Here is a 24342-nt window from a genome sequence, read left to right as displayed (position 1 = left end):
ACTATTTGAAGACATCTGGAAAAGTAAGAAAGAAAATTGGAACATATTATAATTTTGCCTAATGTCCACCCTGAATATATATCACTCATAAAATCCAGCAAATGCTTAAATGCTGCTTTTATAGTCTTCTGTTCTCTTCTAAGAGTCAGCCAGTCCTTTATGGGTGAGCATTTAACACTTGGAGAACAAACTCTTTATTGTATCTTCTTCATGGGATTTTCAGAAAAAATGTTTTGTTGTTAGTGATGGTGGTGGTGATGGTGTTTTGTCATGGTCGTTCTCCTATTCAGATTAAATTGAAATGTGACATATAAGATTGTTTTAAACATCAAATTGATCTTTGACCTCAAGTGTGCCATGTAACAATTTTGATTATGTTAATAAAAAGGCAGTCCCCAGATATAAGGTACTTCTCCCCCAGGTCTACAACCAACTGATTCTGACCTCCTTTCACACCATCCCTGCTCTCCAGTACAGGCACCACACTTGCCTGAGTTGAGAACATATGACTCAACTTCTAACTCTTACCATTTCTAGCTTCATTTTCAGGTTGATAATACTAATTATTATTATTATTATTATTATTATTAATTAACTTTTATATTTATTCTATCAACCTAAAAGTTGTGGATTATTTCATAGATTTCAAATTCCTTTGCATATAATATTACTTACACACATACCCATTCAGAATATAAGTATTGTTAAAGTCATCTCCATTTTAGAGCCCTGGCTGGTATAGCTCAGTTGATTGAGCGTGGGATGCAAACCAAAGGGTCGCTGGTTTGATTCCCAGTCAGGGCACATGCCTGGGTTGCAGGCCAGGTCCCCAGTGAGGGCCACATAAGAGGCAACCACATATTGATGTTCCTCTCCCTCTCTTTCCCCCTCCCTTCCCCTCTCTCTAAAAATAAATTAATAAAAATTTTAAAAATAATGATACAAATAAAATTATCTCCATTCTAGAGCTGGACCATACGATGCTAGGATTAAATGATTTGTCCAAGATCAAGCGTATCATAAATGAGTAAGAGGCATGACTCCATGGCTTAGGCTCAGCCTTCACATAGGACCAAGCAAACAAGCCTTCCTCCTTCCCTTCTCTCTTTCCCCATTTGGTGCTCAGGTTAGTGGACCTCAGGAAACCTTTTGTAAGATATACATACTCTGTCGGCACTAGATAGTCTTTTTCTGGCTCATCTTTTTTTGTTCCATTTGGAAGCCAAAAAATTATCCTGCTCTAGACTGAAAAGAAAATGTTCTTGACAATATGGTCTCAACTAAGAACGGTTACGAAGTAAAACTCAACCTAAAAAATATTTAAAATCGGTTTCATCAACTTTTAAAGTGCCTGTGATTGCTGTCGGAACCTCTGTAAACATCTCCGGGTGGGTCTCAGCCCCTCTTCCTCTCATGGGAAGTGAGGGTGGGAGTTTGGGTTGTCACAATGCCTGGCAAGCACTCTTGGCATCTAGGATGTGTACCCAGAGATGCTGAGCCTCCCGCAATGCACAGGACAGTCCCACACGACACAAAATGTAACTACTTAAAATTCCCCAGAGTAATTGCTACTGAGAAACACTGAAAATGAAACCTACTTCCATTCTGTTAAAAATTCAGATTTATTGCCTTAACTGGTGTGGCTCAACGGGCTGAGCGTCACCCTACAAACTGAAAGGTCACCAGTTAGATTCTGGTCAGGGCACATCTTGGGTTGCAGGCTGGGTCCCCAGTTGGGGTATGTGCGAGAGGCAACTGATCGACATTTCTCTTGCACATTGATGTTTCTCTCCCTCTCTTTTTTCCTCCCTTCCCCTCTCTCTAAAAATTAAAAAAAAAATTTAATCAGATATATTATCACTTTACTCTTTTTATTTAATTAGAAAACATTGCATAACCATTAAATGTATATCATTTCAGAAAGCTGCACTTTAAAGGGGTGTCTCAAGCCTGCCTTGAAACCCTCACCAGTGTCTGTACACTTTGATTCTATTGGAAAACTGATGACATGTTCAAAGGACCAGTTTGCCATATGGGAGTCTATCATTCTTTTCCTCATGCTCTTCCTCTTACCTCTTGGTTTCAGACTCTTGGGAAATAGGCAGCAGAATTTACGGCTGTAGTCCAACTACACAATCTCCTAAAAAATCAAGATGTTTTATCAGACTGTATAATCTCCTTATATTCTGGACTTTGCCTACTCAATCATAGACCAGGAGATGGAATGGCAAGCAGTAAAACCGTGATTTTTCCTTATTTCTAGAGTGTAACAACACAGTCAGTTCTGGCTGCACTTGCTGTAAGCTGTTCCTCTGCCGTGAATGGGTTTATTTTCTGCTCTGTTTCTTCTTTCCAACTGCTTTACATTTCATATTGGCTGGAGAGACTGCTGGTATGAAAGCAAAATTAGACTCAGGATTGCCTGTTTCTACACAGCCAGACTCATATCTAGCTTTTGTCCCTCTTCCAGATGACCTTCTTTAATTTCTCCTAATGTCATTCTTTGTTTTGTTTTGTTTTGTTTTCCCCAACGTTCCCCTTCTTTTGATCCCACAAAAAGTTGGATAAACTTGAGGAGCGTGCTCCATTAGAACCATGTGTTCTGGATATACCAAAGATGAGGGCGCCCTCTGCTGGTGAAGTCATGTTCCGAGGATGGGGCCTCAATTCTTCATCATGCAGGAGTGGCCCGGGGCTGTGGTGGAGCACAAGGTCGGTCGCTGGCAGAAACAGTCCCTAGAAGAATACTCCGGAAGGAAACTTTCAAGAACAAACACTCATAAGGCTTCTCAGGTTTACCAGGCTCCATCAACGCTCTTTAGAGTCAGGGAGCCCATTATTTAACTTGATGCTGGTCTGTGATATCAGTTAGGCTCCACCGAAGGGTTTTCCCGCTGGCTTCAGGCCAAATACATTATTGTTTTCTTGTTATTTTTCATCTTCTTAAGAATAAGATACTAGTTCAGTCATCCGGAAATGGAAAGAATTCATTTTTAGGTTTTTTCTTTTCTCACAAGGTTAATAAAATATGGTAACTGGAAACTGCCCCTAATATCTGATAGGCTCACCACAGGGCCTGGGATGTTACCATACTTAAGGACTCAAATTCCCTATCACATGCCTTTGTCACTTGACTGTCCTTAGGAATGGTACCAATATCTCACCTTCCTACTTGCCTGCCTTCACGGCCTCGTGCAGGCCCACCCACTGTCGCTCAGAACCCCTGCGGTGGCTTCCCTCCTCCAGGCTTCTCACCCTCAAATGCATCCTCTGAGAGTCACCCCAGTTTTCTCCCCAAATCACAGAATGACCCATGTCACTCTGTACTTAAAATCCACATCCCTTCATGACTTCTCCTTGCCGCCCTTGCCTACCTCGAACTCAGCAAGATGGTCCTGTTGGGATTTCCCACTCTTTCTCCTGCCTCTAACCTCTGGACAGAATGGCATCCTTGTAAATTCAACACTGTACCGTTAGCATCTAGCATCTGGCTTCTAAAATCTTCCATGTGCTCTGTATCCAAGCTGTACCCTAGGCCTAGAATGTCCTTCTCAGTACTGTTCTCTATTTGCTGGACTAAATCCTGCCAGTATTTTAGGCTGAGCCATGTTCTCATCTCCTCTAGGTCCCCCTCCCTGAACAAACCCATCGACTCAGCTGTATTAGTGCATGTATCAGTTATTTCACTTCACTCTGCGACATAAGTATCTTTGTGGTTGTTTGCCTCCCCGTTAGACCTCAATGATAAGAAATGGCTTATTCACCTTAGATTCTCCAGGTTTGGTAAAATAAATGAATTTATGAACTAGGTAGATATGAGACTTTACAAACGTGTACCCAGACCCCTTTCTACATCGGTGCGCCCTATCAGGACATGCAGAAGAGGCTCCCCACACCCTCTTCTTCATCCTGGAGAGCAAGCGGGGTCCAGATATCAAGGGACAGGGCTTATAAGCCCATGCCTGAAAAGCAGAGTAGAGACACCCCTAGAATATTCCAAGTGCTGTCAGAGGCTGTCACTGTCCCTGAAAGGTCCCTGAGAGGTCTTCCTCAACATGGAATCCAGACCAGCGGAGAATTTAAAACTGAAAGTTCCCATGTTAGTCTTCCTGACAAACACCTGTCAATCATTCCCCAAACTCTGCACAACAAAGTCCAAACTCATCTACCTGGAATCCAAGACCTACAATAACACGTCACCAATGTAAGTGCCTGGCCTTTTCTCCCTCTCCCTCTCTTCTCTTCCATAAACACTCCGTCTCTCCTCGGATTCTGCACTCACACTTTCCACCTTCAATGCCCTTACAGGTGCTGTGTCTCTGGTAAGAAATTAATTATTTAATTAAATCTCTTTTCTTTACCATCACTCTAAAATTAATGCTAACCATTTTTCAGCTCTCCGCACTGAATCAGTCCATTGGAGCCAAAAGTAATCATTTCCCCTTTTATAATTCTACAGCACATACGCTCTGTACTTCTTAGTGACTTAACATTTGCATAGTTCTCTGTCTATAAATCCACCTTATATTTCATTACTCTCTTCATATATGGCTATCACATCAATAGTCAAAAATTGGCAGCTCATCGAGGTCAGCATCATGCCCTCATACTCTTTCATCATGCCATGACTCCAAACCTTGCTTAGTGTAACAGACACAAACACTTGTTAATAGTTTTGGTAACCTCATTTTGAGACTCCACACAGAAAAATACAATAACCAAAAATAAATTCAAAGTTTTGTATATAATCTGAGATGATTCCTATTCATCTAGGCCTCTTCAACCAGACATATGAGTGTATTTTCCTATAGAAGTAATAATGCGTCTTTTGACATGGCCAGGAGAAGAAGAGTAGACTGTACCAGATTAATAAGCTTAAGAAGACTTACCTGCTGGTGAGACAAGCATGGAATGAGGATAGGGAAAAAGAACCAGGCATCAATAGAGAATAATAATTAACTCCCTTGCTATTTAATCAGTCACAGGAATATAGTTTTTGTATAGTGCACCTATGGTCAATAGTTTCTCAAGATATTATATCAGGGAAATCCAACAAAAAATAATGAAGTCTTGTAAAAGAGGCACAGAAAAAACAATGGCAATATGTAAGTAGCACAGAATCATAGTCACGAAGCCAAAGTTTGGTGACATATTTGCTTGAATCCTGACTTCGCCACCAACTTTTTGAAAAAAAGGCCTCAATTTGAGGAACCTCAGTTTTCTTATTTCACAGGTTGGTTTTAAGAATTCCAAGAGATGTTACTTACTATATACATGGTAATCACTCAGTTAATTTTAGTTGCTGTTACAATTATGAATAGTAATACTATCACTGTTGTTATCAATTGAGAATATGGGGACAGGCAATGTTTGAAACTTCAGACTAGTAGTGAAGGCAGGCACTGACTTCAGAAAAACTCTCGCTGATTCTTGGACAATCTCGCAAGAGCAAACATGGCCACAACCCCAGCAGCAGTCAAAATCTGAAAATACAATCAAGGCAAAAACACAGTAACTAGATTCGGCCTGCAAAGGTAGAGACTTTGTCTCAAGGACAACTTTCAGCTATTAGAATTGGCAATTAGGCAAAGAGACAGGCTTCTTACAAAAGTCCAGAGACCAAACTATAACTTCTTCAATGCCCATCAACTACTGAAATCATGGACCCAAAGCACTGTAGGGGCTCAGCCTCCTGATGAACATCAAATAACAAAGGGTAGTGGAGTGGGAAGAGAAGACCAGGGCAAAATACAAATAAAAGCAGATATAAATTATTGAGCACTGTATTGGCCTGGGTTCCTCAGAGAAACAAGCCAATAGGAGATACATATGTGGAATTGACTTACACATTTATGGAGGCTGAGAAGTCCTAAACTCTATAGTTAGCAAACTGAAGACTCGGGAGAGCCAGAGATATAGTTCCAGTCCAAGTCCAAAAGCCTGAGAACCTGGAGAGCCGATGGTATAAGTCCTGGTTCAAGGCTGAGTCCAAAAGTGGGAGAAGACGGACGTCCCAGTTCAAAGACGATCAGAAAGGAAATTCTCCCTTACTCAGCCTTTTTGATCTCTGTAGCCCTTCAACTGATTAGATAAGTCATGCCCACATTGGAGAGGGCAATGTTCTTTAGTCAGTCTATAAAATTCAAATGTTGTATCACCCAAAAACAGCTTCACAGACACACCCAGATTCATGTTTAATCAAATTTCCGGGCAAACTGTAGCCCAGTCAAGGTGACATAAAATGAACCATCACAGGCACCTCGTGCGGACCAGCTTTTCTGTGAGGCATGTGAATGGCAGGTCCCCGGGGCTCACAGTCAAGAGCCTCAAGTAGGGCCCCAGTGCTGACGGAGATGTTCTGTGTCATTCCGTATAGCAGCCACTGGCCACATGTGGCTACCCAGTGCTTGAAATGTGCCGTGTGTACCTGAGAAACTGAATTTTTAACTTAATTTTAATTCATTTAAATATAAATAGCCACATGTGGCTAGCGATTGCCATATTGGACGACACAGGGCAAGGGCCCAGATCTTGAGAAGGAGCGGTCAGAAGAGAAATTGAGGGAACATATTCCAGGCACGAGGAACCACACACACAAATGTTCCCAGGTAGGAAAATTCTTGTTTGCTTTAGTAACTGAATAAGCCACACCCGGCTGGAGGGTGAAGGAAAACGTGTTGATGAGAAAAACAAAGGCAGCCTATTAGGAGAATAGTGGGCCACAGTAGGAGCTTGCGTGTTATTTGAGGCAATTTAAATTTTTAAAAACATCATTGTGGCTGATTGCTGTGTGGCAAATATGAGAACCTAAGAAAAGATGCTGTGTATGTGTGTGTGTATTAGCTTGAGTAAATTTGTGTTTGGCTCTCCTTCTGGCCAGACTATACTCTCTTTAATCTTAGTGTGTGTTTGTATTCAAAAATAATATACACTTTGCATCAATATAAATTCATCTAAAATTAACAACATGATATATATATGTGTTCTTGATCCTTTTTAAGTACAGGAGAAAGGAAATAATCTTCTAAATATGTTGATAATAAGGAAGGGTTCTATAGTTATCACCACCCAATAGACATACTCTTAAGTACCTATACCAGCTACCTAATGAAATAGCTGCATGCAAAGACATAAGATTATTCTTAGACTCTTGGGAGAGGTTAATTTCCTATTGTAGAAGAAAGATCAGAAGGAACTTAAACAAACTGAAAAGACAGTCATGAAACTGACTAATGTCTACAAAAGGGAACCCAGAGAGAAAGACTAAAGCAAGTAATTTTAATTAATTAACCTAGGAACAAGAAGATTAATAAAATTTTGTGAGGCTATGTAGAACCCTTGTTCAGAGAGTAAGGTCTTTCTGGATTGAATTACCACTGGAGAGAGCACTGAAGCCTGCAAACTAGAACTGCAGAAGATGCTATTTATGGCTATGAAACTCTGGAATCAGTGAGGAAGGCAGAGCAATGTCCTTCTGTGGGGATCTTTAAAAGAGAATAGGTTCTCATCAGTCTCATTTGAAAGGTTTAAGTGTGATCCTGCCTAAAGGCAAAGTGATGAACGGAATGACTTTTCAAGGTCCCAGCCAGTCAGCCGGATGAGACCGCACAGCTGATCATGGGCTGTGATTTTCTTTTGTTTACCCATATCTTATTGTTGTACACCACCATGTGGCCACACTGAGTAAAATGTTATAAACTTGAGTCTGAACATAGGCCTTGAGAAATGTCAATGGTACATTCTTATACCCCTAGGACCGCACAGTCTCCTTTGAAATATTCAATGTGTGAAATCATCTGGCTTGAATATCCTTATACATCATGATCCTTTATGGCATTAATTTGGAAGACAAAACTAGTACCTATCTTATTAATAATAACATCAAATTCTTTGAGTGTATATTTGCCATTCTATAGCAATGGAATTTGATTCCCAACAAGCTCAGTTCACAACATAAAATTTTTTTTATTTTAGATGCAAATATATTTAAAAGCCAGATCCTGACCCTTTTATATTTAACAAATGTGTTAAGTAAATTAAATGTGACTTCAGAAACAATTTTATAAAGTGAATTCAAATATAGTATCAGAATAATAGATTTGCTTTCAGGGGACGAGTAATTGTTGACACAAGACTGAAGACATGGTAAAGTAATTATAGATACAATATATAAGCTAAAGTGTTTCTTGGTACCTTTCCTCTTTAATTGATGTAATAAACCCATAAGCATCCATTAGCATTCATTCAGCTCTCATATGACTCAGTGTTGCATTGGACTCTTTATTGAACAAATCAGACTGGCAAAGCCCACCTGTCACTCCATTCCCAGGCCAGCTCCGCTACACAGGCATCTGTTAAACACAGACAGGGCAGGGCCCTGGAACCAGACTGCTGACGTCAGGGTCCTAATCAGCTATGTAACTCTGTAGGCCTCAGGTCCTTTGTAACAAGAACTTAATTTTTTTAGTTTAAGTAAATAAATAAAATAATGTTTGATCCTTAAGTGAACACATATTTATTGTGTGACTACCACTGTTCTGAGCACAAAATTCCTGCCGTCAAGGAGCTTTCAATCCAGTAAAGAGCTGATAGCACACATTTTAGGCTGGGTGGGCCCTAGAGTCTCCCATAACTACTCAGTTCTGCCACTGGTGCACAAAATGTGGGCATAAGCAGTACACAAATGAAGCACAAATTAATGAGATTCGCTACATTCCATTAAAACTTTCTTTACAAACACAGGTGGCAGACCAGCTGTGACCCACAGGCCACAGTTTGCTAACCTCTGCCTTAGAGGAAGAGAGCAATGAACACTGCAAGACTGAATAATACAATAAACACCGTGTGGGATAGCGATAAGTACTGCGTGTCAGGGTAGTCCTCCCTGGGAAAATAACACCCAGTAAGAACCTGAAGGAGGAAACCAAGGGCATCAAGGGATGTCTAGGGAAAGAACATTCTAGGACAGGAACTGATGAGTGCTAACTCCCAGAGGCAATAGGGTACCTGTTCATTTTGTGGGACAGCAAGGTGGACAGGTTGTCTGGAGCAGAGTAAGTGGGTAATGAGATCAGAGCAGCAGCATGTGACCAAATGGAACAGGACTCAGATACCATTGTAAAGACTTATTTCTACTCTGGGTAAGATAAGTAGCCTCTGCAGTTTTAAGCATAGCAGTGTCCTGCTCCAGCGCACCGATTTTAATGAGATCATTCTGTCTTCTGCATTGAGAGTAGACAGATAGGGAAGCAGGGAATCCAGTTTGGAGGTTGTTGCAATAATGCAGGTGAGACCTGGTGAACCAGATGATAATGCTGGAGGTGGCGAGGAGCAGCAGGATTCTGGTACACGTTAAAGGTGACCCGACCAGAATTTTATCTTAGATTGGATAGGAAATGTGAGAGAAAGAGAGAGTCAGTGAAGACTCCAAGATTTTTTTTTTTTTGCCTGAGAAATTGAATAGATGGAGAAGACAACTAGGGACTGGGGAGGGGAAGTAAGGAGGGTCAGCGTCTGAGGTGTGGAAATATTAGGTATCTCTCAAAGGTTCAGAAATAGCCAGGTTAAATTCAAGGAATCACTAAAGTGGAAATAATTAGTAAAAATATGGTACACACACCAAAAAAACAGTTTGCAAACTGGGAGCACTCAAACTAAAACATGGAATGAGGCTCAGGGGTGCATCATTACAAAGCAGCTGATATAGGGAGAAGGCAGTGCCTGTTTATTCTGCACAGTGATTGGTTATAATATTAGAATTTTTTAAATGATAGGGGTTTAGTCAGTGGTTACGGCATATCAATCTTGAAAAAGAGCTGAAGTTTAGCTTACGATTTCCAAAGGCATAAGAAATGACCCACCATCAAATTAGTCTTGCAAAATAAGCTAAATTAAGCTGTGTTTGTATGGCTATACTGGTTTTACCTGCTCAGGGAATTTTTTCAAGGTGAGTCTCTGTTTTTGATTTTTACATATCTAAGTAGAGATGTTGAAAAGCATCTTCTATAAGAGTCTAGAGATTCAAGAAGAGACTTAAACTCAGGGTATAAATGTAAGAGTGGTCAACCTACCAATGATACCTGTGACATCACTAAAGGAGTGAGCACAGACAGAAAGCTAAGAGGTCCAAGCATTGTGTCCTGGGCCCTCCAAAGTTAGGAATCCAGGGAGATGAGGTGCCAGCACAGGAGGCTGAAAAGACAGAGCTGTGGGAGCTGAGTGAGGAAGTGTATAGTGGAGGCAGGAGCAAGCAGTTGCATCACTTGCACTCTGAGTGCATGTGAAATGAAGACTCAGAATTGAACTCTTGCATTGTGCCACATGGAGACCTTGAGTAGCAAGGTCTACTCACGCACTAGAGCAGTTTCAGTAAGGGGATGGGAATGAAAACCTTGCAGGAGTGAGTTCCGGAGAGAAATTAGAGATAAGGAGTGCACACAGCTTTCTCAAGGAGTTTGTTTGTTTGTTTGTTTGTTTGTTTGTTTGTTTAGAAAGAATTAAGATGGTAACTGGAAGGGAAGTGGACCAAGAGAGGTCCTGAGATGTTTTGTTTTAAGATGGTAAAAAGAACAGCATTTTGTGTGCTGGTAGAAAAGCTCCGAGAATAAAAAGAGAAAGAGAGAGGAAAAGAGAGGGAAAGAAAAAAAGGAGGAAGGGAAGAAGGGAGGGGAAGGAGGGAAGGAAGGAAGGAAGGAAGGAAGGAAGGAAGGAAGGAAGGAAGGAAGGAAGGAAGGAAGGAAGAAAGAAAGGAAGGAAGAGAGAGAGAGAAAGACAAGAAAGACAGAAGAATGTTGCTGAAGCAGTTTCCATGGCTCAGCACGCTGAGGTCTGGTGCAGAAGTGTGGGTGGGTTGGGTTCACATTCTGCTCTGCAAAGAGCTTAACATGGTACTTAGCATTTATTAACAGCTCAAAACTGACAAATTAAAACATCAACTGTCAATTTAAAAGGTTTGGCTAATATGATCATGCAGTGCCAGTGCAGCTACAACATTCGGTAGATTAATGAAAGTAAGTTGACTAGAAAGAATAATGACAATGAAACAAGAACATTTAGAAGCAGCACTGAATCACACTGAGGAGCATCTGGGATATTGGCCTAAAGAAAACAGAGATAGCCAAAGGAAAGTAGGAAGAAGGACAGGTTACTGCTTACATTGACTCATGAGGTGAGTCTGCCAGAACCAGCAACCCACAGGTACTTGACTCCTTGTAGATGCTCTGAGTTGACTGTAAATTCAGCATGATAAACAAAAAGCCCACCTGTCTCTTTCCTCACATATGTCACAGGATATAATTTTACTTCCATGCTCTTTCCATGCTCTTCCACTGATTTTTACAGTAATTCATAAAGGCTAAGCTGTAAGGCAGAGCTATGACAAGGAACTGGACAAAGGAAGGTGGGTGGTAAAGGTGTAACTCTCATTTCCATCGGGAGGAAGATGGACTTGGAGCAACTGCAATCTAAGTTGTGTTTCCAATATTTGCACAGCTTTCTGCCTGGTATTGAAACAATGATACTTAAGAAAAATATTTCCACAAACATGTAGTTTTATGAAACTATGTTTTGTTATTTAATACTAGTGCAACTTTTCTTTTTTCTTTTTATTAAATTTATTGGGATGACATTGGTTAGTAGGATCATATGGGTTTCCAGTGTACCTTTCTGTGGTGCATGATTGACATATTGCATTGTGTGCTCCCCCACCCAAAGACAAACCATCTTCCATCACTGTGTATCTGACTTTCTTTACCCTTTACTATCCCCACATCCCATTCCCTCTGTTAACCACCATACTGTTATCTGTGTCTATGAGTTTTTGTTTGTTTGCCTTTCTTTTTTGTTTGTTTGTTACTTTCAGTTCTATATCCCACATATGAGTGAAATCATGGTTTTTAACTTTTCCTGGCTGACTTATTTCTTAGCCTGATATTCTCAGGATCCACCCCATGTTTGTCTTGGATGGCAGCATTTCATCTCTTCTTATGGCTGAGTAGTACCCATAGTATATCTGTACCACATCCTCTTTATCCAATCCTCCATTGAAGGATGCTTCAGTTGTTTCCATGTCTGGGCCACTGTGAATAGCGCTGCAATGAACATAGGGGAGCATATGTCTTTGCAAATAAATGTTTTCAAATCTTTCAGGTAGATACCCAGAAGAGTGGTTGCTGGATCATATGGTAACTCTAATCTTAACTTTTTGAGGAACCTCCATACTTTACCATTTTACTGTTATAATAATTGTGCTTCACTGAGGACAGCCAACAGATTTCAATGGATCTTAATTCCTCACTTGTTTCTTTTTTTATTTTATTTTTCAATTATAATTTCCATTCACTGTTATGTGGCACTGGTTACAGGTATAGAGTATAGTGGTTAGACAATCACATATTTGACAGGGTGATGCCCCTGATATTCCAAGACCCACGTGACACCACACACAGTTGTTACAGTGTTGTTGACTACATTTCTTATGTTGTACTTCACATTCCTGGGACTGTTTTGTAACTGCCAATTTGTACTTCTTAATCCCTTCACCTTTGTTACCCAGTCTCAATTTAAATTTGGAGATGTGTTCCTTTGGAAAAAGACTTGAAACCAGGAGTAACAAAATCATACTTAAGAACATAGCAATTAAACAACGTATCATTACAGAAAAAGTAACTTTCAGAAAATAACACTAAAAATACTAAAAATTCTAAATTTACCCTAGTAAACTCAAAACAAAAGGACCAGGAGCATTAAAAATACAGGAAATCCCTAGAAACCCACAGTGGTGGTTTCTCCTTCTCTTTCACAATTGTTCCAATACAAACACAACCATCACTAACATTGAAGAAACTATCAATTTAGCTTTTACTTAACTCAAGCTACCGGGTCTATGAGCCAGAATACCTTCTACTTTTTTAAAAATGTTTCAAAACTGTAAAGCTTCTTTCCTGAACTCAGCACAGTAATTTTAGCACAATGTGTACATTGTCCCAGAAAAGGAAACAGTAGGCTGAAATATTTGAGGGGCCTGTGTCCGGAAGGCATGAAGGCAGGTTTCTGACTATTGACTGACAATTATACCAAGGTTGGCCACCTGTTGCTCAACTTAGCAATTTGTTTATCTTAGAGGCAGACAAACTATGCCAAACCTGGCCCTGCACATGTTTGTGGAAATAAGGTCTTATTGGAACACAGCCCCACTCATTTGCTTACTGCTGCTTCCTCAAGACGAAGCTGAGTTGTTAGGAGACCACATGGCTCACAAAGCCTAAAATATTTATTATCTGCTCCTGTACAGGAAACATTTGCCCACCTCTATTTACCTACCGGCTGCTGTCCAGTTCACCCATGTTTGTTGAGCATTGCAGGGAAGCAGGAACCAGAGCGCAGCCAGTCCTCACCTGAAGGCCCCCGACTCCTGTCAGTGCAGTATGTGCTGTCCTTGAGAGTGAGACTATTCACTGATTGGTTTTTTCATGAAGATTTTTCACAGATTCTCCCAATGCAGAATTTATTAAATGGATTTCTACTAGGTGACAGGCACCTATATATCAAGGAGGCTTTCACGCTAGGTAGGGAAAAAAATTTTCCCATTCTAGGTCATGGGAAAAAACTTTCCATGTGTTTCTATCACATTTCAGATATTTGAAATTCACTTTGCCACTCCCTCGTCTATGGCTTTTGCACCTTATTTGCTACCCCATGCACATTCACACAACATCAAAACCTCCTAGCTCCCTTTGTCTTACTAAACTAGAGCTTTGAAAATGTAAAAGGATTCTTAAGACATTAGTTATTCTTAAATTATTGTCATTGATTTTGAAATGTCAATGGACAGATTCTTTCCAATACCCCATGTGTGAAAAGAAAAATATCGTGTGAAAAAAAAATCTGCCAAATGATGGTGTTTTTTTTTCATTGTTAATTTTTAAAGTCTCAATTTTTCTCAGTTCTGAGTAAGAATCTAAACATTTTAATTCTTTCTACACAGTACCATAGTGAGTTTATAGCTGCTGTGATTTAGACAACCTACATTTGGGAAGGAAAATTTCTAATTCAATTTAGAATAATGTCAAGAAACGACATGTATCTGCAGGCAAAGATAAGAAAAACATTCAGGGGTACACAGTGATAGCTCTACTTAAATAAATAAACTTTTGGTACTAGTGATTAGGTACACAGGATTATTATATGTTTAATTGGCTAACGTGACAATTTGGAATTACTTCTAGTCACATTTAATTGGATATGGAATCTCTAGAGAAAAGAAATAGAGAGGCCTAGCAGAGAAACAGTCATAAAAGTAAACTGCGTTTTCAAAGGGTGCTAAGCAATGAATTAATATCCATTGCACAATAGTTTTTAATATCCCCTCAGCTTAATAAGACTAATGTAGTAGTGTACACACTAGATACTAAAACCAATACGTACTAGATACTAAAACCAATTCAATTAAACACAAAGTATTTGGGGAGGAGAGTGTTTGTAGAATTGGAAATTTTTTATTTTCAATTTTAAGGAGGCTAATTTAATCAAAGGTGAATGATCTTTAACTCAGGTGGAGCTTGAGATGTGCTTAAATATTACCAATATATAATAGTTAGCTATAATGCTATGCTAAGTTTAAAGACATTTTAAAGTCCATAATATGTGTTATCTCTAAATGTTTTGAAGCTTAGTAAGAGGCAACCAAAACAAAGCATTCTCTCATCATCTTTAAATACTATTCTTATACTGTACAAACAAATTCTAGAAGATAAATGGCTAGCTGCTTTTTTTTATTGTAATAGTTTAGCTATTAAAAAAAAAATACCCCACCCTGCCAGGTGGCTCAGTTGGTTGGAGCATTGCCCCCACTCACCAGAAGGTTGCAGGTTTGATTCCCAGTCCGGATACATACCTGGATTGTGGGTTCAATCCCGGTCAGGGCACGTACCAGAGGCAACTGATCGATGTTTCTCTCTTGCATCGATGTTTCTCCCTCTCCTTGCCTCTCTCTCTAAAATCAATAAAACACATTGTTGTGTGAGGATTAAAAAGTACCTACTTTCTACATTGAAAATTATGCCTTATGCTTTGCTTAATGTTGGTCCAGTCAAATTTATGCATTACAAAATCTTCTTCCTCTGTATTTATATATACTGCTGCTATGGTTTTCCTTGTGTCCTATAAGTTTTTTTAAAAAACATCTGTCATTGTTCTTAGGAGTGCCATGATTGCTGACTACATGTTCTGGCTTTTTGGAGGAAGTGAGCAGTGTATAAGCAAGCTCATCAAACTGTACTGGCAGGTAAAAACTGATGTACCAACAAGGGAGGAGGAGCCCGACTCACTTTCAGAATCCAGATGAAGGACTTATGCTTAAAAGACTGCTGAAAAGGGTAGCTGTGGGCATATCAGTCAGAAGGACACTATTCAGTACTAGTATATTTATAATGAAGTAGATTTTCTGAGACTAATTTTAAGGGCAAAATTCAAGGTTGTTAACCCTTGGCTCATACTTCAGTTTTACAACCAAATATAAATTTTAGACATCCCAGGAACTGTTTTCCTGGGATCCTGCTATAATGACATGATCCTTTAAAATATGAACTTTGTATTTTCATAGATTCTTTTTCATCCATGACCTGTAAAAGCAGATGTTAGAAATAATACCAATTATAAAATAAAGGAAGACCCTGGCCAGTGTGCCTCAGTTGGTTGGAGCATCGACCTGTAACTGACAGGTTGTGGGGTTGATTCCTGGTCAGGGCACATACGTAGATTGTGGGTTTGACCCCTGGTCTGGGTGCACATGATTCCTAGTCTGGTTGCACACAGGAGGCAAACAATCAATGCTTCTCTCTTGCATCAATGTTTCTTCCTCTCTCTCTAAAAAGCAATGAAGAGAATGTCCTTGGGTGAGGATAAAAATAAAATAATAAAGGAAAATGCATAGATCAGTTGTATTTGTTGGGCAACATTTAGGATTTAAAACACTTAACCAAACTACAGATCTTATTATTATTCAAAATAGCAGCAAGAAATCATACAGAAAGTCAGTTAGATGTCAAAAAGAGAGTCATAACTTTTTAGAATCGTAGAATTGTGAATGTTCTGAGTCACTCTCCGTCACAACATACACATATATTTTTGCCCAATTCTCCTTCCACAAATTGTCCATGACTTTCCTCTAAAATATATCCAAAATGAAGATCTCACTTATCCCCAAGAAACTTCTAATTTGCAAACTATTAAATTGCTTTCCTCACAAAGTGGATTTCCACTCCCTTAAAGCTTCCATCAAGTGGTTCCCAGTGGGGCCACACTGACCAAATCAATGGAAACCCATTTACAATTTTTTTTTCAAATATCTGAAAATCAACTACAAAACCCACCTCCCTCCTTCACATCTTCTGCTCTCCAAACTATGTGAGGCTATTCTTCCTTTGCATTTAAGATGGTTTAATTTAATTGAATATGAAACATTGGAATCAACTCAAGTAAAATCTGCTAAGACATTAATATAAAAGTGAGAAATAATCATCAATAGTCCTCTAATACTTCCTGATTTTCCCACATTTTCACTATGGTGTCTCAGCTTCAGGTTTTCTGTATTTCTACCATATGTTATCTTCAGTAGACAGTAAAGTATTAGGTTTACCTCCTACGAATAATAATAATTTAAATTAGTCTTACTTATAATTGAGACCTATAACTATTTTTTAAAGTTGACTTTTAACTATGTATAACTTGAATCTAAAAAAATATTAATTTGCTGTTAAGTTTTAGGCTTTTCTAAGGAATCTGGAACATGCAAAATAGTAGTAGTTGCTTATAAGGCATGTAAGTAAATAATTGTAAAGTATTGCTAGATTGGAAAACTAAGCAAATAATATGGGCTACAGACATAGCAAAGGAAGAGGACATTTTATGAAAGAATTTCAGAGACTTCTAAAGAGCAGTGGGAAAGGAGTTGAATCTTAAGATGAGATAGTAGTTAACAGACCTGGCATATATTAGGTCCCCCCAAATCAATGTTTATTTTAGTTTATTCATTCATTAAACAAACATTATATTGGGTTCCTCTTGTGTTTTCTACACTAGACTAGAAAAAAAAAGTCCAATATTGGTTCCTAAACAGATCAAAGAGCGTGAAGCTGGTTAAAAATTTTTTTTGTTTCCTTTACCTTTCAAAGAGCATTAATTTCACTATTTACCTCAAACTAGGAAAATAAACTCCACTTACCAATATATACATGCATGTTTGCTAAATAAAAAAAAAGTAAAACAAGCACTATTATTTTACCATTCTGCATTAAGAAAACATAAAAAAATATATCTCCCTTTAGTGTCTGCAGGAGCTGCAACTATAAAATAAGAGAGGTCTACTCTTCATGCCCATTTTAGCACTAGGAATCTCACATTTTTAGGCACAACCAAAATGATGTCACAAATCCTAAGAAAAAAAGTAACTATTAGAAATCACATCCTGTAGATAAATTCTATACACTAAACCCCTCTAAGTCCCAGTGTCACCACACACCCATTTTCTCGCCAATTACATTTTTCCTTCTGCTAGCCAACCTCTCCTGCATCTTAATTCAAATACATACATCTTCCCCCATACCTTGTTCTGTTGTAAATAAAAATGGAGAGTTGGAACATTGCCAAAGAGTGCTCAGTCCATGCCAACTTTAAAGGCAGGGATGCCCCACTACCTGACTGCCATGTCAACCATTCTGTTAAATTTATTTATTTATTTGTTTGTTTGTTTGTTTGTTTATTATTATTGATGCTATTACAGATGCCCTCCATTTTCCCCCCTTTGCCCACATTTACCCAGCCCCTGCCCCTGCCCCCAGCCCTTACCACACTGCTGCCTGTATGGGTTGTGCTTACATGTTCTTTGGTCTCTTTACCTTCTTTCATCCAGTCCCTCCCTCCCCCTTCCCCTCTGACATCCACCAGTCTGTTCCATGTATCCATGCCTCTGCTTGTATTTTGTTCATCAGTTTATTTTGTTCATTAGATTCCACATATAAATGAAATCATATGGTACTTTTTTCTCTGGCTGGCGTATTCCACTTAGCATAATAATCTCCAGGTCCATTCATGCTCTCACAAAAGGTAAGAGTTCCTTCTTTTTTATAGCCATGTAGTATTCCATTGTGTAAATGTACCACAGCTTTTTATCCACTCATCTACTAACGAGCACTTGGGCTGTTTCCAGATCTTGCCTATTATAAATAACACTGCTATAAACATAGGAGTACATGTATTCCTTCCAACTGGTGTTTTGGGATTCTTAAGGTATATTCCCAGAAATGGGATCACTGGGTTAAGAATGCTCCAAATGTCACAGACTAGGAATTGTATTTGCATGTACATTCGTAGACATTCATTAAACCTGAAAAAACACAGCAGCTGTTTTCACTACCTTTGTTAGTGGAGGAGTTGGTATATAGCTTCCTATCAACCCCATAAAATCCCAGTAAATTCTGGCCAGTTATTCTCTCTAAAGGTTTTAAACGGGGAGTAAAAAATTTCAGAATGTAAAAAACTGAAAACCAGTCTACACTCACTCTTCACAGACTATTGACTTACAAACGTTATACGTAAAAGAACAAACCTTTGCATTGGAAAGCTCAAGAACTCCTTTCACATGTATTAAGAACATTTTTCATATCAATCAAGCAAGAAAAAAGGACATAAAGCTCTATACTGTATGACAGCTCACACTGGGATATATCACTTTGAATAAAAATGTTTGCACATGTTATTTTATAATGGTGTCACCTCTTCAGAACTCAAAAGGACTGGAAATCACTTGTCACGAGATGATACTTGTAGGCATGCCTCTGCAAGCGGATGCCATCTTCTGATACCAGCCACCTTCCTCCTCTTTTACAGCTTGAGACCTCATTACAATTCTGAACTAATTAACAAAATAGAAAGCCCTCGTCAAGCTAAGAATTAGCTGTTTTGAAGCCCTTGTGTATTTATATACTGCACCTAAAGTAATAATAATATTCCAAGAAGAACTTCATAGCAAACTCTAATACCCCTCCTAAGCCCCTTGCCCCTTAGATCCAGGGCTAGATGTAATAGCATCGGGAAACAAAACTTCCTCCTTCCACTCTTCTTTCCTGGTTTTGTTCCCCCACCTTCACTTTCAGCCATGCTTCCAGCCACCTGGGTTATCTAGTGTGTGGCTTTATCTCCTGCAATGTGAGGACCCGGGCCAACCCTGGTCTGCACCACACAGCAAGGCAGTGAGGAGAGGCACTAACAGCTAATTTTGTGGCAGAATTTCCATGAAACGAGAGCAGAGGAACCCCACTAAATAGGCAAGCTGCTTAATAAGCTCACTCCCCACCTTAATTGTTCTGTTTAATTTTTTCTTTTTTTGTTTGTTTGTTTTTTTGAGTCACAAACCTCTTCGAGAATCTGATTCAATTTGCAGGCATCCACCTAGAAACAATACTCATAAACACACACACAAAGAAAAATGTGCTTACCCTTTATCTCATTGCATTGAAAATTGATCTCCTACACATAGAATACCAAAGCAGCATTTACAGATTATTCTGGCTTTCTCACTCTTGTGAGGTTGTGCAGGTTTTCTGGGATAAGAAATTGATATATTATATTTGACATCTCACCAATGTCAGCATTTCATTTTAATGGCAACAGAGCTAAAATCCCTGATCTCAAAGTCTTGAATAGCAAATGGAGTCAGAGCTCCTATAGCTCACAGTATCTCATATGGGTAGGCTTGCATCAAAAAAACACCCAAATTCACATTACATTATTTCCTTTGTCCTCACATCAATGAAATGATTTTTGTTGAGCCTATATCATCAAGGCTGTCTGTGTCAGCAATGGGTTTCATTGTTCAAGCCATCTGAACAAAAAGTGACCTTTATAACAGCTAAGCCATTCATTCACCAAGCATTTATAGACTTTTATACCTAGAAACTCTCAAGACTTTGTCAGTCTCCCCCTTAGCATTGGAAAGTTCATGTTGTTATTTGACTCCAGCCACCTCATTTGAAGTGACAGCTTGACCAAAAAAAAAAAAAAGCTCATAGCTTTTCAGCAACATCTCTAATAGTGAGTTCAGTATTTCAGTCAAAAGCTGTGTCTCATTTATCTAAGATATCAGCCATTAAAAAATAAAAATAGTACTGCAATGAACTCACTATCAATTTATCCTAAAACTATCAATTTATCCTTTATGAGTTTTCTTTTCTCATAAAAAATATAAAGAATTAACCTAACCAAATTTCTTCTCTGGATTGCCAACAAACTTCTTTAATAGGAAAGAACCTTGTGGTGTATGTATGCTCTTGTATCTTGATAAAGATCTACCAAAAGGCATTGATTTGAGTTCTTGGCTCCAAGGAAGTCGAAGACTTTGACAGCAGTAGAAAGACCTCTTTGGGGACTGTTGGAAGGGTTGCTGACACCAACACGGGCCCGGGTAGAAAGCGTGACAGGTGGAGCATCTTTCCTCAGTGAAGTAGCAAAGGCTGAGGCAGTGCCAACATCACGGGTTTTCCATCTGTGCAGAGAATACCAAGACTTTCCATCCAATTCAAGTCGTACTTGGCACTGAAATGTTCACCGTCTTAAAGATATCAATGGCATAAATGGTTTCCAAAAAGGGCTGACCAAAAAGGAATATTTCTTTGGTGTAATTATTCACAAGGGACAAAGTCAGGAGCTGGCTGCACTGAGAAACAAGGTTTTCCCCAACGCCGACCTGGAGGAAGATGGTGCCATCTCCGGGCTCCTGAAGCCCTTCCTTGGCTTTGGCTTTCAGCAGTTTCACGGCCACAAGTTAAGACTCTCGCACTGCCCATTCTCTTGGAAGCAGCCCTTTTTCCTTTTTGGTATTGGGACTCACAAGAGACATTTACTGCTTTTAGCACTCAAAGCGAAAAATAACACCCAGAATGTCGGTGTCATATAGTGCCTCCTTAAACTGCACTGTGGTCATTCAAGCTTGAAACCTTTCCAATCCAGTGTCTCCTGATGCCTCTTAAATTGGTGGACACCTTTTTTCTTTACTCTCAAATTGCATTTGTTACCATACTCATTCAGCAAATATTTATGAAGCACTTATTAGTGATGATATGTTAGGCACTGTGCTATGTGTTGGAAATATATCAGTGAACAAAAGAAACATCACCCTGTCTTCAAAGAACATATATTCTGACACAAAATATTTACCCAGGAAAACAACTGGTACTTCAATTAGACACCACCTCTTCTTGATCTGGTTTTTTTTGTCAGTATCATCAAAGTGAACTGCAAAAAGCAGTTCAATACGTATTTGTTAAATGACTCAATCAACTGATTTAAATATTGGTTTGACATGAAGCTCAAACCAATAATGTTCAGAGTATTCTGAAATAGTTATTTTGTTTGCAATTTCAAAATTCAGTGTTCATATGAATTCAACAAGTATTTCTCTGTGTGAGTATTAAGTTTACGATTGTAAACAACTTTTGTGCTTTAGTTGAGTGTGGGATTCCCCGGAATACTTGGAGAAGGTTGTAGATTTCCTAGAGTCTTTTGTCTCATTGATTTCTGTGTTTACTGGTGTCTCCATACAAATCCTGAGGTCTTAGCTATTACCTTTTTTCAAATGTAGCAGTCAAGGCAGCAGTAAGCTAATGGACTTCTCTGCACTAACCAGAGAATGGTATAGTATGACTTACCAATGAACATGAATTGATCCCTTATACTAATAATTTAGACCAATGTTTTTACTTCAGTTTTGTTTTTATTCTTGATATTGAAAAATATTCTAATATTAGTCATATACATGATAAAAATGTATGATATTTCAACCTCAGAGTAAAAATAAGATCTTCAACATAAAATTAGAGGCAAAGTAAGGTCAAGGAAAGAGAAAAAAATTTTATTAACTTAAAGAAAACAACTACATATTCTGGAGAAGAAAAATATGTTCTCTCTAAAGATTTGCTTCTGCATGAAAAATTCTTCCAACAAAAGGAACAAAATAGAAATACCATATCAGCCATTTCTCTTAAAGGCTTGTGTTTAAAGTCTATTTATTTATTTGGCCTTGTCAGGCAGAGAGTTTATAACGTATTTGGACAAGGAATGTCTAAAAGCAACCAAGCATTATACAGTGTGGGGTGAAAGTAGTTTACAATTGTGAGTATATGAAACCGAGTTTATTCTTGTATTACTACTTATTAATCATTGTGTAATTTTCCACTGGAAGAACTTTAAACCTACTTTTGTCCCCACCCCACACCCCTAAGTATTTAGATTTGAGATGACTTGAGAAATACCAAACCACTCACCTAAAAACCTTTTCCCTAACAACTGCCATGGATCGTGCTTACATTCCCACCATTTGGCATTGAGTCTCTTTTCATCTTCAGGCCAATGCAAAAGAATTTTATCTGGAAGTTTTTAACTCATTAATGGGTGAATCATGAACGAAATTGTGGGAATCAGTTTATTTGAGACTTCTTAGTCTCTTTGGAAACATGGAAACAGACTCCTGAGGGAACAAGATGAAAGAAAAGGTAAACTCTGATGAGGAAAGATGAGAGAATGCACACAAGCTATAATGAGGGACAGTGACAGAATGTGTTGGAACCTAGAAAATGTAGGTTTAGCAGATGAACCTGATGGAAGCAATGGATATCGGTGCTTAACTCTGTGAAGTAAAGAAAGCAAAAGAAATATAAGCAGTGGGAAGAGCTTAGGCTTGAGATTCACAAGATGCAACTTCTAATTCCTATGCCAGAATTCAATTTTGGGTAAGTCACTTTATTTCTGTATTAATCAGCTACTGCTACAATAATGCTGTGTAACAAATCACTCTAAAATTCACAACTTATGATAATAAGCAAGTTGGTTGTCTTGGACTTGCCCAATCTAGTCTGGTCTTGTCTAGGCTTGGCTAAGCTCTGCTCCAAGCTGCCAAAGGGCCCAAGTGTGATCCACATGCCTCTCATGCTCCTTTGGCAAATGACCTAATGTCTGTTTATCTTTTGGAAAATACTCAGGAGTCTAAGAGAGAAAGAAAAACCATATTCACATTTCAAGCATTTGCTCATGCTATGCCTGCTAACAAACCAGGGGCCAAAGCAAGCCATGTGACCAAGCCCAAGGGCAAAGGGTATGACTCGTCTGCTCACTGCAAAGCCATGACAATGATATAGATACGATATTGCTGTAGGTGGGGGAAACTGAGTCCAGCAACTCAATCTACACCAGCTGTAGACTTTGGTCTCTGCTTTGGTATGATGAGGAAGTTAGCGTCAGTTGGTAGTTTTCAAACACTGGTCTAGTGACCAACTGTATCAGAGTCACTTGGGAAAATATTTAACATATTAGATTTCCAGAGTTGAGTGAAGTCCTATAAACCAAATTTGTCTACTTCCTCCCAACTAGGTGACTCTGATGCACAGTCCTGGGCTAGATGGTCTCTAAGGCCATTTGTAATTTCTTTTAATGTTAGTGATCAGCTTAGCATACCAAGGAGTCCATCAAGGGCTTCCTTAGGTGCAAAAGTAGAGCGTCAGATGACCTGCACAAGTGATGCTGCCTCCCTGACGGTGCAAGTGAGATAGAGCATAAGCCCCAGATTATCCCCGAAGTCTTTCCAGGCAACCTGTGCTTCCTATTTTTAAAGGTAAACAACTGTTATCCCCTTCTCACCATGATGTAAGTCAGGTCTTCCTGCACACATCCCATCCCCAAAGCAAACCCCCTGGCTGCTGCAGGAGCCTCTCCTGCATTCTAGACAACAATGCGCATTGCAAGATTTTTCCGTCAGTTGCCTCCAAAGAGATCATTCATTAAGCTAAGCAATATTAAAGTTCTCACTTTATAAATTCTCATATTTTTTTAGTTAAGAGGCAGACTAAAGAGGACGTATCCAAATTGAGATGAGAGGTAAAGGAGAGCTGCTTTTCCTAGGTCTTGGAAAAAGATAAATGTAGAAATGGATTTCTCATCTAATTATTCATTCCTGTTTATATATTCTTTAATGATATGTTTCCATGGTTACTAGCGTTGTAAAATGCTGCCTGTGTTTCATTTTGCTTTGATGCTATTTGAGGTAGTATGCCAGTAAGGGAGGTTCACTTTTAAATGCAAAGATGTAATTGAGGCAAATATTTGATCCAAGGTTGGGTGTTCCTATGAAGGAGATAGTGACCGTGACATTATTTTCTGTTTGTATAGTTTTGTGTAGTTCTTCTATTGATGTTCTCTGAGTGTCCCAGGCATTAGCAAGGCAGAAAGGAAGGAAGGGAAGGAAGGAGGGAAGGAAGGGGAGGGATGGGTACAGGGAGGAACCTGAACCCTACGCAT

At 39.0% G+C, this 24342-nt stretch overlaps 1 protein-coding gene across 1 annotated transcript in view; it reads left to right on the top strand.

Moving 5' to 3' along the window:
- Positions 1-24342, top strand: part of SPATA16 (spermatogenesis associated 16) — a 218916-nt gene that overhangs the window by 130640 nt on the left and 63934 nt on the right. Inside the window, exon 5 of the mRNA XM_045851465.1 lies at positions 15199-15283. Within this exon, the coding sequence (XP_045707421.1) occupies positions 15199-15283 (85 nt within the window). The remainder of the gene's footprint in view (positions 1-15198; positions 15284-24342) is intronic.

The sequence above is a fragment of the Phyllostomus hastatus genome, unplaced genomic scaffold (assembly GCF_019186645.2).
Source record: "Phyllostomus hastatus isolate PE091 unplaced genomic scaffold, TTU_PhHast_1.1 phas_contig_86, whole genome shotgun sequence".
In the NCBI taxonomy this organism is placed as follows: Eukaryota; Metazoa; Chordata; class Mammalia; order Chiroptera; family Phyllostomidae; genus Phyllostomus; species Phyllostomus hastatus.
The sequence above is the reverse complement of the archived record's forward strand: the minus strand, read 5'-3'. Positions and strand labels throughout refer to the sequence as shown.